This window comes from Melanostigma gelatinosum (genome assembly GCF_949748355.1).
Source record: "Melanostigma gelatinosum genome assembly, chromosome: 12".
Classification (NCBI taxonomy): Eukaryota; Metazoa; Chordata; class Actinopteri; order Perciformes; family Zoarcidae; genus Melanostigma; species Melanostigma gelatinosum.
In genome coordinates, this window is record NC_136645.1 from 5,061,807 (window position 1) to 5,081,752 (window position 19,946).

The 19,946-nt window shown below is 43.7% G+C and overlaps 1 protein-coding gene across 4 annotated transcripts in view; it reads right to left on the bottom strand.

The window, feature by feature from the left end:
* Positions 1-19,946, bottom strand: part of LOC306786199 (spectrin beta chain, non-erythrocytic 1-like) — a gene marked incomplete at its 5' end in the record, with an annotated part of 94,509 nt that overhangs the window by 51,509 nt on the left and 23,054 nt on the right. For 3 of the 4 annotated variants that reach the window (XM_079280894.1, XM_079280895.1, XM_079280896.1), the window contains one exon: positions 10,196-10,520. In XM_079280894.1, coding sequence (XP_079137020.1) covers positions 10,196-10,349 — 154 coding nt within the window. Of the gene's footprint in view, positions 1-1,381; positions 1,605-10,195; positions 10,521-19,946 lie in introns of those variants that run through there. The other variant, XM_079280893.1, reaches the window with a different exon arrangement.

The following is a 19,946-nucleotide window of genomic DNA, read 5'->3' on the forward strand; positions in this document are numbered from 1 at the left end:
TTGTGGGATGTGAGATGTAGAATACTTCTTTGTTCTGAAGGTTATTGGCCAAAAGCAGGCGAGTTGGGACATTGTGTTTCTACTGTATGAATATTAGTTGCACAAAAGGGAAAGAAAAGAGCTCAACTTCAGTTTGAAGCTGTGAGTTCGTGGACGCTCTTATCAGGGTGCGTTACATTACGAGTTGTGTTTGCATGAATTCGATGAGGAAGTAGTTTGCACACTTCAATGCAAGTTGAAGAGTAAACACTACACTATCTTGGATTAGGTGCAAGGTCCAGAAGATATTGCTCTAGATGAATATAAATGATGTGCACTTGTGTAAACCAGTGTCTTTATTTATTCCTGAAGCCAGCCAGCAGCAGAGAGCGGTATCCGATCCCTGCGCTGAAGGATTACCATATTGTATGTGGAGGTCCTCATGCTCATAAAACCTGGGCTCAGGGGTCTGAAGATAAAGATACTGTACGATCGTAGGGAGGCCTCGGATAAAGTTTTGATTTAAGGATATTGTACATAAACTTGTTGGTGGTTGTGTGAATGATTTTGCAGTCAGAAAAGCAGGTTTGTGAATCATTGTCCAGAAATGAATAACGCATTCCCCGTTAATAAAATATGATAAATGACTAAACTACTTGGACATTTCTCAGCCGACTGATTATACGACTGACTGAGAATATTAGTGGCTGGAGGCTCGCTGGTCACATCACAACCATCTGAAAGAATCTGGGTGTGAGAGCTGACCGTCGTCTCTCAGCGGCCCCTTCAGCAAGGCACTAAATACCCAGCAGCCCCGATGCTGATCAGCATGATCAGTGTGACTGTGAGTGACAGGCAGGGTGGGGCTCTGATACAGACAGAGTTTGCTGAGATAAGATTCATCCGCACAAAGTATTGCACCGCAATGAGTTAACATAATGAACTTGGGACGATCACATTTCGGCTCGTGCGTTCTTAGTTTCTTTCCAACTTTTCAAAATTCACCTTTGTTACGTTTGCGATAGTTAACGACATCAAGAGTAGATATAATCTAAGTGTATTCAGACTTCTTGTCATCTGTGCGAGTTGTCTGAAACGTTGATGTTTCTCGTGAAGTTAACTTCCAGCTTTGCACCTTTAAATCTCATGGATTACTTTGTAAAACATCCTAAAAAGCTGCGGTTGCTCTCATCTGGCGCGTTGACCCTAAACCTCCAGAAGTCTTTTCTTTGAGGAATTCAAGCGGTTTCTACAGTTTCACTGAAGTCACTGTGTGTGGATGAGACCGGCAACTAAGTGCTTCCAAGTGTGAACATCCAAACATATGTCGCAAGTAGATTTCCCTTCACGCGATCCTTCTCGGGACATTTTGACAGAATTCCGAGTTGAGTGCCCGTCTTACCTTGAAGCTGTTTAAACCTCCCCTCCAGCTGGTTGTAGTTGAAGGCAGCCTGGCCGGTGAACCCGGGCCCCCGGACGGGGCTGAGGCTGGGGCTCGTCCCCCGGCCCGGGCTGGTGTCATGAGATGGGCCGGGGTCACCCGGCAACGGGGACAAGGGGTCGCCGTAGTCCAGCGTCGGGGAGAGGGGGCCGGGGAGACCGCCGGTGGCGCTCTGAAGCTCCATGAGGAAACTCCAGAGAGAACGGTGGAAGATTTAAAAGCAACGAGTCCACAAAGGCATCGAGGAGAAACTCAGCAGAGAAATATCAGAGTTTCCAAAGTGGTTGAAAGAGTTTCCAGATGAACAGAGTTGTCTTCAAGTGAGGAAATCAAGAGTTTGAGCTTTTTCGCAGTGTGAAGAGCTTGAGTTTCAACAATAAACTCTCGACAGCAGTGTAAAGCTTCAGTTGGGTTGAGTCCGGTTTAAAGAGAACAACTTTCCATATGAATAAATGAGCTTGTAAGTGAATAAAGTAATCTCAAATAGTTCAGACCTGAGCGTCAGCCACACAACAGCTTGTAATATTGTCAAAAAATAATTCCAGGTTTGGCTGTAGTCTCAACAGAGACAGGAAGACTTCCTATTCTTCTCTCCCTAAATGCCTCCAAGACAGCAGGACAGAGCGATGGAGGGCTAGCGACATAGGAGACCAACTGCAGAGTCCCCCCCCCTCTCTCTCTCTTTCAATGTTTCACCAGTGTGGCAGCAGAGATCGCTGGCTCAGCAGACGCGCCGCGGTGGCAGCACCATGCTTCTGTTTTCTCCCCATCCATCCATCAGTCACGGTCTTCAGATATCACACCTTCCCTTCTTTCAGACCCATCCTCCGTTCGTTCAGTCAAACACACACACACACACACACGCTCCGTCTGAAGACCCAGCACAATGAGGAGGTCGAGCAGACAGCGCTGCAGTGAGAGGAAGCAGAGGGGAGCGATGGAGGGAGGTGGAGAATGAAAGCGTGGGTTTGTCCTCCTGCGTGCAGCAGCAGCAGCAGCGGTGGCTCTCAGACACTGAAAACACCTTTGAGACAGAGGGAGAGCCGAGGGGGGAGGGGCCACCAGCAGGGGCAGCTACTCCTCCCAGCGGCCAATCGCAGCCCTCGCTTTGGGCAGTGATGTAATCGACTAGTTAGCATCAGGGGCAAAGTGGGAGGAGGACGAGAGAGAGAAAGACAAACTGAGAGAACGAGAGAGTGAGTTTCTGTTCATACTGAAGATTAAATTAGACGAAGAGAGAAAAGTAATCTTCCTGTTAAAAAGCAGTTCTGTTAGTAAAGTAAATGACGGGAAACTTTCTGCTACTTTAAAGCAAGAGAAAGCTAACTTATATTACCATAAATGCACAGGGATCAAATTCAGCTTTAATACAAAGTATGTTGTTCAACTTCTGGGATTGTGAAAGTCTCAAATCTGAAAAATCATATTTCTTTCAAAAAAAATTGTTTCAACGTGACTGGAAACCGCCACAAAACTACAAAAAAACAAAGGTATCAATACAATGAGGATCAGGTTTAATTTACCATTAAAGCAGTTTTTAGAAACCTACACAAACCTGCATATTTTATTTTACTGTAAAGACACAAGCTAAAAACATAACTGCGTGTGATGTCAGTGTGCCGAAGTTATCGACAGGCCCGTCAAACAACAACTCCTGTCGTCTTATATGTGAATAACTTCGAGGTGCCCGAGTGAGAAAAATGTAGCTTCTTGGGTGGAAAACAGACTGAGAGACAATTCACAGAGAAACCATGAAAACACACACACACACGACATCATGTGGAAATTCTTCAATTCACTGTGGTAATACTGCTTCGTTATGTCAATAAAGTCAATAAGTAAAACTGTGTGCAGAGAGGATGAGTTGTACCACGGAACAGGAAGGAGTGTGTGTGTTTATTGCTCACACACACACACACACACACACACACAGACATCCTGAGAATATCTGAGCTCTAATATTAGAGCCATGTTCTTCCTGTCTTGAGCCCCGCAAGCACTTCCTGTTTGATCCTGCTGTCCAACGCACGCACACACACACACACACACACACACACACACACACACACACACACACACACACACACACACACACACACACACACACACACACACACACACACACACACACACACACACACACACACACACACACACACACACACACACACACACACACACACACACACACACACACACACACACAGAGAGAGCAGGTTTGAGATGGAGGAGTCGCAGGAAAAGTGAGGGCATTACGGAGAAACCTGAGTGGAGGAGAATCAGCTCCACTTCCTGTGTGAAGCGACGGGACGCACAAGCAACAAGCAAGGAGGGGAGAGTTCAGAGGGCACGACACAAAGACAATACATGGAACAAATAATCATGTGACCCTGAAATAACTGCACAGGACAGAAAAGAAACAAGAAAATTCTTGAGGAAATGAAACACATGCAGATGATTTCCTGCAAAAAAAAAAATTAAAAAAGAAAAAACCTTCAGAATGATTCAGAATCGTCTTCGTCCAATGACGAGACAGAAGACTCAGTTTCTGATGTCTTAGTCACGCTTTCACGAGCATGACACATTTAGAAACGTTTCAAGCAGGTCGTGGTGGTGAGGAGCTCAAAGGTTTTTCCAGATGAGACAGTGAATGAAAGTCCACGGTCTCCACTGTCTGAATCACAGACCTTTGACCTGCCGATTCAAAAAAAGAGCGCCAACTCCACCCAGAGTTTACTTCACTTTCACTCACTGAAGTCGATCATTCACGGACAAAACTAGAGCAAAGGTCACACAGTCAACCAGCAGAAACGCTTCCTCTCACTCGCTTTAATGAAGAGACTCATTTTTAAGACTGAGCATCAAACCTCTGTGTGTTTTTAGTGCTGAAAGTTGGCATCAAATGTTTGGTCAGACTCATTCTGGCATTCTTTGATTGAACGGTTTTTGATACATTTTTATTCGAGTTGTTCTTGTAACAACATTGAACGATTCAGAAACAGTAAAGAGAAGAAACTCTGATCTCACTTTTAAAAAGCTGAACATTTGAGGAGATGCTGGTTAACTTATGACGACTAAATCATGAACTCAATGTCCACTTACTAGCTTTTTACCGGCTTTCAACCACATCCCCCGGCTTCTTTGGTAAATAAACGTTGCTCAGGCGTCATCACATGACCTCAGTACATAACTTCAGTTGTGTTCTTTGGTCGTCTACGTCGGCCATCACACCTGAGCGAGTTCCTTTTGAGGAAGAAGGCCGTGGGACACGGTTGAAAGTTACAGAATAAGCGAGTAAGTGAACCTTGAGTTTCATATCTGAAATATTTATTTCTATAAGGTGGCAATTATGTTATTTATATTTTTATATATAAAAATATAAAAATTGTTCTTGTTTTTAAATTGTGTGCTCACATGTCTCACTTATATTTTCTGAAAAGGTTCATTTGTGTTTTTCTTTCCTTTTGTTTCCTGCTCAACTAAATATCTTAAGACTGATTCAATCTAATATAAACAGCAGCACTAGAGGGAACTTCAGGTCAGGCCGAGGTTACCAACGGACATGTAAACGGCATCCTGGTCTGTTAAACATGAAAAGTAGAACCAGCTTCAGCTCTCAGATCACCGGCATTACAAACAGACATCAGTGCAGAAGTCAAGGGTCAGAGGTCGTGGCAAACGGACAACAGATGGACCAAATATTTCTGCAGCTGAAACAGTCAGAGCCGTTCTTTATGTTCTGTTGGTAATCTGCACGCGACAACACGTTGTGTCCTCCGCCTGCATGCCGAGCGTCACGCCGCGTTTCCTCCCGTCGTCTGGCTTCCTCGTGGCTCGGCCCCTGAGGGCGGCCCCCGCCAACGAACCAAACGGACCATTCATCCAGCAGGAGCAGAGTCAGACCGCAGTGCTCACAGAGGACGTCCCGGGGAACCAAGCGCTTCCTTAAACAGTGCGGCAGCTAAAACACATAACTACTTTAAGTCATTCGGTGACGAGACGCTACAACAGACCGAAGTCCAGAGCTGCTGCTGTGGTGCGTTCAGGGTTCAAACTTGTGTCGCTGCAGTGGGGAATTTTGCACCGGCACGCCGCCTCACCCTCCTGACCACACAAAGACATTCCTGTGAGGTCAGAGCACCAGCAAACAACAACAGGGCCAACGGCGGCCATGTTGGAGGCGAGTCTGGTGATGAGCGGCGTGTTTTGTTTCAATACATCTGATCAGAAACTTGTTCTTTGCCTCCTGCGGTTGTGAATACTTCTGTCTCATTACACTCAGTAGTTACTATTAATGTTGGAGTTCATCTATATATTGTTTCTTTCTTTTTTCGTGGTTCATTTTGTGTAATGTAGCGGAGAGACGAAGAGAAGATACAGAAGGTTTGAGCTTCTTTACTTTCACTTTCTGATAGTTTTTACACACATTCACGAACACATGAAGGGGAAAAAAACCAGACACCAACATTCCCAGCATTCCTCCATCTGGTCCTCTGAACAGGAAGTGAGACACATACACTCCTGTCTGTGTGTGTGTGTGTGTGTGTGTGTGTGTGTGTGTGTGTGTGTGTGTGTGTGTGTGTGTGTGGCTCTCTGTGGGGATCCTGGACTGTTCCTGGTTCGAATTATTGAGCGGCTGAATGAGTCCTCTGCTTCAGCAGATCACCAGTATCACGTATGTGTTAACGTTCCATTTACGTCCTTCCAACTAAAAAGTGAGCTAATAAACTGCCTTCAACTCTGACCTTTGATTTTACTTCCATCAAAGTGTTTGTTTCAATTCATTTCTATGGAAATTACCTGCAAAGGGTAAATATTGTTTTATTATATTGAGATTAAATATTGATTAATTCTAAATGGCAATAAATTGGTCTTGTAATGGAAATGTCCATTACAAGTTCCCACAGAATAAGATGACGTGTTTTGTCTCAACTACAGAGACGACAACAGCTGGACTCTGTGTTGTATATATTTTACAAGAATATTACCAGAAATGTAAAAATGGCATTTTGTGTTTTTCGTTAAAGTTACATGAACTGGAACTATTTCTGAGCATGAGAGCGATATCGATCTCGGAAAAACAACAAATAAGCATTTTTCACAAAACGCTGAACTACACCTCGAACAGCCGACTCTCTAATCTCTGCATGCAAACGTCCAGAGCATGCTTACTCGTTATATCGTGCGTATGTATATACATACGCACGATCTGTAGTTATCGGTAGTTGCAGCTCTATTTTCTACGAAAAACAAAAAGCTCGGTCGGTGTCGAGCATGTATTGCGGTTCGATAGTCCTCCTGAAGACGAGCGTCTCCTCTCCTTCAACAGAAGATATTCTGAGCTACCAGGAATACTTCAGGGCCACCGCCAAGGTCCTGACAGGTCGATACACATTTAATTAGTTTCACTTCAAGATAAATGTGTTTTCTGTCAATGTTTCATTCCAATGTCTGAATATCTTTAAGAACGAACAGTTCATTGCCCTTTGAAAGGCTGCACTTGCATTATTATGCTATTATATTATCATTACCTCTGTGGCATAGAATGAGTTATTGCAACGTTTGTAGGCGTGTTTAAGTGAGATGCTGAGTGTAATTAAGACTAAACAAATCTAACTTTACACAAAAACAAGACACAGGAGAAATGAACATACAGACAACATATTAAGAGTATCTACTGTATGAGCTACTGCAGTTATATATGTCATAAAGTCAATATACCAAACACACACACAGAGACTTAGAAACCCACCCACACTGAACAAACACACTCCTTCTGTCTCTGCCTTTACTGTAAGTAGATATGCCTGCATTTCCATGGTGACAGGCGGTTTTGTGTTTCCAAGGATATCATATGGAGGACACACACACACACACACACACACACACACACACACGTCTCAGCATCAGTTTTCAGACGTTGCTGCTGAAGGTTTGAATAAAACACACTCCGATCACTTCAGTGGCCGAGCTGCAAGGAAACTCCGATCACAGTGATGGAAAAAGAAACGCAGCTCATCCTCACGTTGGAGGAGCTGGAAGCAGATCCAGTTTGACATTTCATCGCTAATTAAACAATCTGTCCAAACTTCCTGTTTTCAGTCTGAAGGATTCATCATTTTTTGTAGATTTGATTTTAGAGTTTATAAAGAATATTCTGTGTTCCGCCAAAGACACGAAAGTGTTACGACAAACAATATACGACGGGTATTAATGTCATTACTACAAATACTAATGAAACTACTTCAGATTCTCCTTTTACTACGACCAAAAATACCGACTGCTACCACTTCAACTACTGCTAATGAAAGTCCTGATTTTAGGTAAGCAAACTCCTTCGTTACATTACTGCGGCATCTGGTACAACTATTTGAACTAAATACTGCTAAAATACCAGTTTGGTAATCTGGTATTCAGCGCCAACAGCAGAAACAAAGACACTACATGTAATCAAAGGAAGGACACACACACACACACACACACACTGTATCAAATACAGCACTAATTCAATGTCATCACCCCTCACATCCTCCAGTCTGCTGAACTCAGCACCAACAGGGACGAGGAGGCAAAGAAAGGCACAAACCGGACATTCAGACTACGTTTAGAAAACACATCACATCCTTTGGGCGTTGAGTTGAGGAGCCAGTGTGGGGCTAACTTCCGGGTTGGCCTCTAAAAATGAGTCATCCCTGCAGCGCTCCATTGAGAGCCGTTTCTAAAGAAACTAGGACTTAAATGATAAAACATATGATTTCATTTACCGGTACTAATACCTCAAAGGAAGTCAACAAAACCTGAACATGACAGGAATAATAAAAGGCTTTATGGTAGAGCAGTTGTATTGGATTAGATTGTACAAGTGTACCTAATAAAGTGAACACCGCCATTAGGTATATATTCATGTTAAATCGCATGTTAATAATAATTTCTCATATCTCTTTGGTATGTTTATTTTTTAGATTGCGTAGCTACATTTAAGACTCAATTCATTTTTGTGTGCAGTCACATAGCTTAAACTCTTCGACACTCTTAATTAAAAAATGAAGTGGCATTTTATTTTCACATGAATAACGTTCATTATGTTAACTTTGGACGAAGCACTTTATGGTTTAGTTCAGTATTTTAACACTCTTGATAACTTCTCCCAGCAGCCATTAAGAAACACAAGCTCCGCCCCCATACCGTTAAAAAGCACACACCATCAGCACTCTCCTGCATAGTTAACACCGTGTGAATTATTTAGTGGAGTGGACACTACAGAAGCAGTCGGCCATCAGGACAGAAACAGCAGGCGGAGAGTGTAATAGAGTTACAGTAACACACATCACTACAGCATGTGAGCAACAATAATAACTCATCATACATCTTTTAAAGTCCACCTTGTTGAAATTAGAATAATGGCCTAATAAAGCCTATTAAAGCCTATTGTAAGTCCGCCGTAGCTCCTTTAAGGAACACCTCAGTGCGTAGGTCGTACACGCAACATTGGGGAGTGTCTGAGCGCGGGTGTGACGAGTATGAAGTCATCACTGTGAACGTATAAGGGCGCAGTGTTTGTGCAGTTTATATGTCGATGAAGACCCAAGCAAACTTCACGCGTCTTGTTTGACGCCCGAAAGACACTTTCTCACCCGAAAACTCGTGAAATACCGACGTTCCGTTGGTGCCCTGAGCGTCAGACTGTGACGCTCTAGGTTCCGTGATCTAACAGCTGCATGTGCATCACCACCTTCTTCTGGACCGGAGGAGGCGTGACTGATTTAAACGTAACCCAGAAAACAACGACGCGCTGTAAACACATTTGTGATCTCACTAACAGAGAGGCATGTGGCCGAGTGTGAATAAAAGTGTATTAAAATCACATCTGGATTTCCCCTGGGTACGAGACAGTTGAACTGGCAAGTGTTATAAAAGGCCAGATGTGTTAAGACTCGTTAATGAGCCTCGTTAGCCCTCGTTAGCTCCTGATTATTAACAGGTGTGTCGGCGGAGGAGGTCCTGCAGAGTGATGAAGCAGAGAGCCAGCAGTCTGAGTTCCTGCAACATCGGTGCGAGTCGAGTCACCAACTGTTCGACATCAGACTACGTGGGGCCCAAAAATATCATTTCACCACCACAAAAGGAAAGTTTCTGTTTCCATCCTCCATCATACTGCTGATTTCCATGTTTCAGTTTGTGTTCTGAGAAGGTTCATTGTTCTCTGTGTTGACTCAAACTCTGCAAACTCATGAAACCACAGAGACTCCCGCTGAGCAGCTTAAACACACACAGGACGAAGCCAAGACCAAAAGATAAGAGTTCTCAACGGACAACAGCCCCGGTCAGACGTACCACCGAGTTCTGTTCTTCCAACGTGGTTCAACTCATCCAGGTTTACATGATGTTAGCCGGATAAACTGACCCGGTTAACTCAAAATAAAGGAAATGTGAACACAGCTTCTGCTTAAAGCTGAGGAAGCAACTTAAACATTCTGATGATGAAATAAGTTCTGGTTTTGTTCGAGCTAACTGAGAATAAACCTAAACTTCACGTGTTGGGCTTTAAGGGCTTACTGCTTTCTGCTGAGCTACAGATACATTTCAATGCTACATTTAAAGAAATGAAACATCCAGGCTTCTGTCAAATCAATAATCGCATCAAGTAATTTCACCCAGGACGACAAACTGATCAGTTTGGCCTTTCTGAAGCTCAGAAGAATCCCTCCCAGCTGTGAAAGACCAGGACTGAACCTCCACCAGACATTCATCCACTCGTCCGGCGGCTCCTCCTACCTGCCAGGGCTTTGATGCGCGAGCGCTCGAACAGGCGAGCCGAGCTGTTCTCGTTGTCCCAGTCGTCGGCGTCCCAGCGGTTGTTGACGCCTTCGGTGCTGAATTGCTGCTGCTGGATCTCCATGTGGTCGAACTCCGCCGCTACAGACGTCATCTTGACCTGGCCGTGACTCCGCCCCCACCGCCGTTGCCACCTCCAAGTCCTTCCACCTGCCGCCTGATGCCTTTAGCGACGGGACCCTCACACACACACACACACACACACACACACACACACACACACTCTCAGACCGGCTCTGGTGGGCCTGAGAAGCTCGTTCAAAACCTGCAGAGATCAAAACAGAGACACAAAGAGAGGCGGGGTTAGTGGAAGTTGACCGTAGGTACCACATGTTTGATTTCATACAAATACAGAGTATGAATCAATACATTATTAATAGCTTGGATAGCAAAGTCTTGAGTATTTATCAATGTCTACATTTTTTTCCAATACAATGACGGATAATGGCGATCCTATGAAGAACAAACAAAGATTGTATACACTTAAAAATGCATATTATATTGGATTGAGAATCTGTCATTTAAATGCAAGAAAACTAACTTTAGTTTCTACGTCGTCACGAGTCCTTTAATATTTCTGCTCAAATACAGTTTAATTAAGTCTGTTCTGGTTATGACACTGTTATTACTGTGAAGCATCTCAAAATATCTGCAGCAGATCTATTATTCTATTGCTACAATAACTTACTTTATATTAACATCAGACGCTGACACCTGTAATGTCAGTTCACTGAGAGAAACTGATTCAGAAACCGTCAACTTTACTGTTAAAGTGATTGAAACTATGACAACATGAAACGTATCAGAGAGCAGTAGCCTGCCCTGATGGATTTGAATGCCATGTGACCACCACTCTGCTCTGTGATTGGCTGCAGCCTCTTACTGCTCTGCAGTGAGTTTATCTGAAGCCTGAGAGAATGGCGCCTCCCTCTGTTCACAACACGTTACTACAAGATCTGAGAAACGCACACAGCTCAGCGCTGTGACAGACGCACCTTACACACAAGCTCTACCTTAAGAGATCCATTAGAAAGGTAATTAAAATATTTTAATAAGCAGTAAACAGCAGAGTAGTTTATGATCACGTTTATGTCCAAAGGTAAAATTGTGCTCAACGAGTTCGAACGAACAGAGCCGGTAAACCGAGAGCAGCGACTCAGCGGCAGCGACTCAGCGTTGGGAGTCATGACTCACCATGACTCGGCACAAAAACACCAGAAAGACAGACTGAGAGACGGACAGAAGACATCTTGAGGCGGAGATGTGACCTTCTCTATGTTGACGTGGTCTTACAGCTTCACAGCACAACGTGACTTACACAGTCTAGAGAAAGGGTCTAAAAAGCTGATGTCAAATTAAAACCAATCAAAATGCAACATGTTTCTCACCACAAATATTACATACTGCTATTCCAACCTCCCGTTAACAGACTACAAGTAGCTGCATTTACCTCACAGCCGATAGTCCTTGAAGCACAATCAGTTACACAAAAGAAGAACTTAAGATGAGGATCTGTCCTTGAAAATGTATCAAAGGGGAAGAGTTACTGCTTTTTCTTCACATTAAAGATTAATATCTTTGTGTTTTGGTGCACATTTGATGACTTTGGGGAACTGGGATGGACATTTCTTTTTGATCTCAGTTCTTTTTTTATAGAGCAAACTATTGATTTATAGACAAAGTAATCAGCAGACTAATCTAATATGAAAATGACAGGTAGTTGCAGAATTATTGTTTATGTGAAAAAGAGAAATAGTATGGTCCAGATTAGCTGCTGCTGTTCCAACTCTCCTCCACGTCATCCTTCCTAAACAGCAATGAATACAAACTCTGCGTTTTTATTCTGCGTCATCCGTCAGGGTGTGTTCTCTGGCTCCGCCCACTGACGTTTCACTCAACCAATGAGATTGTTTCTGCGTCTGAGGAGGGTCTGCAGAGATGCACACCGATATCAACACAAGCAACCAGTCAGGCCGGAGCTGCTTGTGTTGCTACGCTAAAACGTGTGTGTGTGTGTGTGTGTGTGTGTGTGTGTGTGTGTGTGTGTGTGTCCGCTTTATTGCCTCGGTTTTTAGAAAGTGTGTCATGGCAGGACAGTGAGACGGGCGATTCTTCCTCTTACAGTTTCAGTACAGAGAGAGAGGAGAAAATGAGCGGTTACTGGTCTGTGTGTGGTGAAGCCAGAAGAACTGTGACTCCTCAGGAGGAGTACTTTTAGCAAGAATGGAGAGATAAGTCAGGAGAGACAGTAATGATGCTGGTTGAAAACAGGAAGGATGGAAAGAGAGCGAGCGAGAGCGAGACACACGATTATAGATGAGACAACAGTGTCACTCAGAACTGTTTAAATAGATTGTTCTTTAAATGTCACTTAAAGATCGTTAATCATGATATCAGACGACACTGAAAGGAATCGTTAGGCGCAGATATTAAATATTCAATGTTTTGAGGACTGAAATGTTCACGATGCAGAGAAACCGACACGTCTAACTTCTGAGCATCTTTTCACCATCACATGGAGCTCTTCTCTCTCGCTCGCCCACGTCCTCCTCCCAGCATCCTCCACTACAATTAACTCTCTCCCTCTGAGTGGTCCAACAATTGTCAAGATGATAATGTGACACTCTCCCTCGCCCGTCTGTTGTTTTTACTTGATGCTCTCCAGATAAGCCACTACTACACACACACACAGTGAAGTATTTTAAAACACGTCTTCTTACAAAAGCAGCTTTTAGACGATGCCCGTGGATGTTTTTGTCGCGAGCAGAAATCATTAGCTAAAGCTAACTAGCGCAAGATAATGCTAAAAGGGAAATAAAGAAGCAGTGTTTGTTTATTACATTGTAGAGCTAGTTAGTCCTAACATTAAAGTGCAGTATTATCTATAAAACATGACCAGTGGACGCTTCTATGAAAACAAACTGTGGTTCGGTTGAAGCTGCTGCAGCGTCTCTCTCACAAATATCTAATTATTATCTGCAGTGAATTATGTTTCCAGTTTTTCTCCACAGTGAGAGACGGACATTATCCAGTCACAACCACGCATCCCCATGGTTACCGCTGTCCCGGCTCGCATTGTGTCGGCGCCCACTCTTCAATCCGCCGACAGCGGCACAAAAGACTCTCGGCTGGAGCTTCAGGAGAAAGAGAAGAACTTAAAGCGACACCGAAGCCGAGTTAAAGACGAGTGGAAGACGTTTCCTTCACTGTACAACAGTTCTGTTAGTGGACATAAATCAGCTGTTTGTGGTTAAAATCAATAGAAATGACACCATGCTGTCAGCCTGCACATCAATCAGTCCTTCTGCTGAAACTCTTGTTTTTATGAATATTTAAAAAAAAGTTAAAAACCACAACTTTCTTCTATTCACACATTGTTCTTGGAGTTATTTGCATATACAAGGGAGTATTGAAGTGCTTTTTACTTTAGCAATGTTTAAATATTACGTATAAAGAAATGTACATATTTTAAGGCAGTAGAAGTATAAATACCACAGTCTAAAAATACTCATGCATTGAACATTTTACTGAAATTAAAGTAAAAGTAGAGTTTAGCTTTGAATCTTTTGTTTTGGCGAGTTTCATGTTTAAAGCAGATGAAGGAAAAGAAGCAAATATAAAAGAAGAATATCAATATTCTCTGAGCGTCTTTATGCTGAATGTAGTAAATGTAACGGATAACTTCTGTGGGTCCCTTTAACACCCGTTTGCTTCAGATGGGTCTGCAGGCGTTAGTTATTTTGGTTGAGCTCTTCAGGGAACTTAAATAAACACACTTGGTTCAGTAATCTGCTTCACCATCTACTGTAAATAACCAGATTGTGATATTTTCAGAGGATGCTTTGGGTCCACGTCACGCTGAAAGTCACCACCTCACCCGTCCAATGAGGAGCTGGCACTCAGCACATGTGACCTCACGCCTACGGCTCTGGGCTCCTTTGAGAACACGACGCGAACCACGAATAAAAGCCGACAGCGTACCGAATGAACCAAACCACAGCTGTGGAAATAAAAATCTTCTGTGTCTCAACAACAAGAGAATACTGCATCAGATAAAGAGTCAAGTATTGTTCACTATGGCAACAACCGAAAACCCTGCTGAGTCCCGAGCCGGCGTTCAAGCTCCCACGCAGGACGAGCCGCCCCCACACTGCTGCAGCTCTCTCTCTCTCTCACACACACACACACACACAACTAAGAAGTCCTTTCTTTATTGCATGTTACGGCCCCTTACTCTCCCCCCATATCAAACATACTGTCTATTACAGTGGAAGCCTCTTATAGTGACCACGTCTGTCTAATTGATCTCGATAAGTGTTTGATTGCTGAACCGATTTCTTTTTTTCCTCATGCAGAATACCATCTATTGACATTTCTATATTTATTACATGAATGTAAAGTACTGAAACAAACAGCTCAGCTGGTTACAGAGTTTTGTAAACCGTTTCAAAATAAAGTACAGCTCGAGTCTCCCCATGTTCGGGGTCACCAACCGGCTCATCTGCTGCAGTGACTTCAACCTTCTGTATAACACAGTACTGTCCAAGGTCTCTTCAGCCCTCACTTTAGTGTTCTTTAAAGAAAGTACACAGGTATAAATGTATATAGGCCATGTGAGTGTGTGTTGGATGAGGACGGCATCCATCACAGCCTCCTCCCTGCAGCCTTATGTAGGCCACACAGAGCCATGTAGGGCAGCGGCATGTTATCTGACCCGACAGCATCAAACTCAAACAGCATCAAACACAGCGGCTCAACGTCGACCGGCTGCAGCTCAGAACGCCGCCGTCCACCGCTGCCGGAAAAGTCTCAGCACAGGAGAGAGGAAGCAGCGGAAGAGATGCTGGATCCGTCCCCGCTGTCGCCGCGTCGCAGTGCAGATGTCTATCAACTCACGCTCTTATCATAAAAACAGCTCTCTTCTGATTTCACTTGCAGCAGTACATTAATCTTTAACATGTTCTGATCTGTTCTTCTATTCCGTTTCCTGATTTAATTTGTCTCAAGCACTGAAGACATGAGTGTCCTGTGTTCCTTCTGAGGGTTGGTTGTGTGCATCCTCGTAAAGGGGACGCTTCATGTCCGGGATATGGAATTAAACCCATGACCAGCAGGAGCAAAACATCAGGAGGTGACCCTGAACAAAGCAGAACAACAAACCTTGCAGGAGAACAGTGCACCACACTGAGATACTACAGCTTATACAAGAAGCAGAAACTTACCAACACAACTTCTTTACGAAGAGTGGGCGGCCCCGCCCACATTTGAGCCAATCAGATCTGTCCACTGTCATCACATACCAGTGATGTCATGTTGGCCACGGCGAGGCAGGCTACTAATGCGTTAGCAGCACATGATAGTAAGGTGACACAAACCACTAACTACACCGTGTCACGCTCTTTTCTTTTCATCATCAAGGTTTCAAACCACAGCAGGTTCAAAGACGGGCTCAGAGGCACATCAGCAGAACGAAAGACACCTTTAATATCAGTACTCAAGTACCCTTTGACCACTGGAGACCCTTTGAGATTAAACTGACTTCAGCCGGAGCGGCAGCTTTCTGAGTCGACTCCCTTCCTGTCGAATCCCCCCCGACAGCGATGGTTAAAATGACGGCGCACAGACAGACAGAGACGTGTTATTATCTTCCGGAGTCGGCTTCGTTAGGAGAAAGACAAACTGACACATGAACAGCATCTGTGAGCGACTCACAAAGAGACAATAGAGTTGAGAGTTCACGCTCTTCCTGTGTAATTACAGCAGATTTAAATTTTTAAACATCTCAGCCGACGCTGTCACTCGTCTCCTGAGGGCGTCGGCCTTAAAATTCTGAAAACACACAAAACTCCTTTAAATTAATATCTTGTTTTTTCCACCAACATCTTCTCGAAATAAGTTTGTGGTTACAGCGGTGATTATCTATAATCAAGCTGTCGAACCAGTGAAATGGTAAATGAATGGAATAATCTTTTAAATCATCAAATAAAACGATCTTCCACAGTTTACTGTTGCCGTTTGATGTTAATATCAAGCGCTCAAAACTGTTTTTATACATAGTTTGCCTTCGACGTAAACATTCAGACATGGTTTACACGGCAGCAGATGTTCTAAATGAAATAAAGTCGCACGTTTCGGGGTATCGCGTCTTCGCTCTGGCCTCGTGCTCTAAAGCCATGGTGCAGCCTCAGCAGGCCGAGCGGTGGTGACTAAGCTCTGGCAGACTGAGCGGTGGTGACTAAGCTCTGGCAGACTGCTCTGTCCTTCCATCAGAGGTCACACAGGGATGCAGAGCCTTGACACACGATCCCCAGCTGCATCGTCAGGTCAAACACGTTAAGGGGGGGGTGGGGGAGTCTGGTCCGAAATCTGATCCTTTGAGCTACAAAATAAAAGCTTCGCCGACAGAGCGATGACGCAGTTTTGCAGACTGGATGTGAAATCTGTTTTAACTGCACTGGTGTTGTTGACACATCAACTTACAGTACAGTCGTGCAACTAACTAAATTAAATATATTTCCCGTTGGGTTTCCGAAGCATGGCGTGCACAGTGATGTAAAGCTGCATCAACTGATATTCTTAAAGCTGCTCGTCATGTTTATTTAAATTGAGGACAATTTAAAGTCGTGTTCTGTCCTGTAACATGAATTTTATCAATGACCTTTGGTAATCAACGTCCAAATCAGTATCTAGATGCATTGGTGTTTTTCTTTTGTTTTTTTATATGTGTGTTACCCCAAAAATCCCAAATCGACCATGAAATAAGGAACAATCCCACATTATTTAGTATGCAACAATGTGAAGTATTATGATTTATTCTCAGACTGTTTCTTGTGTGTAAGGCGGGCTTAACGCACATTTTGAAGCCGTTTTTGTTTCAGATTTTTGTCCTCATCTCATATTAGACAATCCTAATAAAGATGAGTTTGGTACGAGTAAATAACGAAGTTTGAAGAACGTTTGACAGCTTATGTTGACGTTGTTGTTGTGTCGATACTGGATTTGAATGATATAAAACGCTGTGTAACCTCGCTATGCTTAGTGTGGAAACACTGGTTTCAGTTTGAGACACAGCAGAGGATCACCGCTCGGGGGTTGCATCGATGAAAACACACAAAAAAAAACTAAATACTAGTAAAGACAATACAAGCAAAGCTGCTATCTGATCAGCAATCAGTCAATCCAGGTCTTGAAGCTAGATGAGCTAAAACCATTCAGTCAGTTTCCGGGGCCTCTCTGCCCAGTCATGCGAGAGAATATCCAACACACACACACACACACACACACACACACACACACACACACACACACACACGGACAACAAAAGAGAGAGGGAATAAAAGGCTGAAAGCAGAGGAATGCGTCAGCAGTCGGATGGGATGAGATCACACTTCCAGACTCGGCTGAGAGAAAAAGAGAGGGCGAGTGATCACATATGTGAATGGGACAGATAGAGAGAGAGAAAGGCACAAAAAAACCAGAGAGGAAAAAGTGAGTCTGTTTCCATCTGGTATTAACATACGAAGTGTAACTGGATCTTCTGTGGAGCAGGAAAGAGTCCTTTGTATGCTGAGATTGAATCAAAATGTGGCACAAAACGTAAGTAATCAGAATGAATAGCAGGTGTTAAGCATCCAGATCACATGTTGGAGGCGAGGTCGGAGAGCACGAGGCGGTGAACCAGGTCAGCGAGAAGGAAACTTTTTCAGATGCTTTTCTGAATGCACGTCAGTACTTCCTGTAAGTCAGCATCCAATCAGCTGCTCCCACAGCAGAGGACCTCCAACATGGCCGCCGGAGCAGGAAAGCAATCACCCAAAAAACGGTGATTGAAGCAGATTGTTTGTATTATTCTGCTCGTTTGTGTTCCGGTCACTTTGATTTTCTCTGGAAGGATTTCCGACGTCGCCTTCTTCTTCTTCGTTTAGTTTTCTTCTCGCAGCTTCACACTGAGCCGAGATAAACCGGACCGACTCAAACCAGACCACTAGAGTCAAACTGAAGCCGAATCTAAGTCGGCTCCTCGCTGCAGCCGGTCTGTTGGGCTTTTGGACTGCGACATTTGAAATCGTCACATCTGGCTCTCGTAAACCGTGAAGGACTAATAGTTTCACTATTTCATGGACTAAATGATTGATAAAGAAAATAGCTGTTGGACGAATCAAAATGAAAGTACATTTGTTTGCTCCTCTATATTTCATCGGTTATTAATTAAAGACGAGATGTTTCGTTTGTGACAATTACGGTTCAATCTGAATTAAACGCAAACACTGATTGATTCAGTGCAGGCTGCAGCAGATAACACGAGAGCCGAGTTCAGTTTTTTTCAGTATTTTGGTGAATCTATATTTGATAACTTCACCATGAATTAATCATCTGTTCGTGTTAGTGTGGTCATGCGCGTGTGCTGCATGTTCTCACTCACACAATCCCTGCACCTTTTAATTAAGGCGATTGTTCCCGTTAAGCCCTTAACTGTTTCACACACACACACATATATATATATATATATATATAGTATAACCAACATACATGCCATCATGTAGATACAGCTCAGGAGGCACTTAGCACAAACACACTATGAAGTTTCTTCTCACTTTCAAGCATGTGGCTGCCACACCATCTATTAATTATCAATGAGGTTCCTGAGTGCTCTGTGTGTGTGTGTGTGTCTGTGTGTGTGTGTGTGTGTGTGTGTGTGTGTGTGTGTGTGTGTGTGTGTTCCATCAGTAACAGCAGAGGACACATGCCGTCCTTTGTTGGACCAGGAAATGTCAGTGTTACATCAGTGTATGGCTGCCCATAAAACTATCTGATAACACACAAACACAGAGTGACGGAGAGGTGGTGAGGCAGAACAGGGCCGCGTCTCACACCGACAGACGGGTCTGTAGCAACACTCGACAGAGAGACAGAGGAGGGAATAAGAGGAGGCAGAAGAGGATAAGAGGGAGCAGCAAATGTTGTGCGTAACAGAGTTTCAGAGGCAGCTTTCTTGCTGGCTTACTTTCTCTCTCTGTTTGCTACCTGAAGCACAAGATTTACTTTTCACAGCCTGCACCGAGTGTTTAATTTATGCAGATCTTCAAAGGTTTTCAAAAAGTGTTAATCACTGCAATCACTAGAGGTCTTCGAGCATACAGTCTTAAATAAGCACAAAGAATTGTTAAACTGATCGGTCCAGCAGTATGTGAGATTAGCCGTGGACAGACAAACGGACACAGAGAAGCACTCACGAACAAACCTATACATAATCTCCTGGCAGAGAAACAGCAGTTCTAGCCATAACCACCAACATGACTGAAAATACACAGCCGATATATAATATGTATATTTCTGTTGCATTGTGGGATTGTGTGACTCCACTATACAGGTCAAAATGATTATGATTATTTAGACAGCATTACATAATGTGAACAGTGGAGAGTGTAGTGAAAATAGTGCATGTTTCCAGTTTAGGACTGTGTGTGTGTGTGTGTGTGTGTGTGTGTGTGTGTGTGTGTGTGCGTGTGTGTGTGTGTGTGTGCGTGTGTGTGAGAGAGAGAGAGAGAGAGAGAGGAGGTGAAGGAGTGGGAGGATGTAGGCGAGAGCGTGGGGTCATTCACTACACAATCCATTATTTCATGGCGCTGACATTTCACAGTGAATTCTCAGGTCAGACTGCCGTTACAGGTCGTTCTGTGCATCTGACATA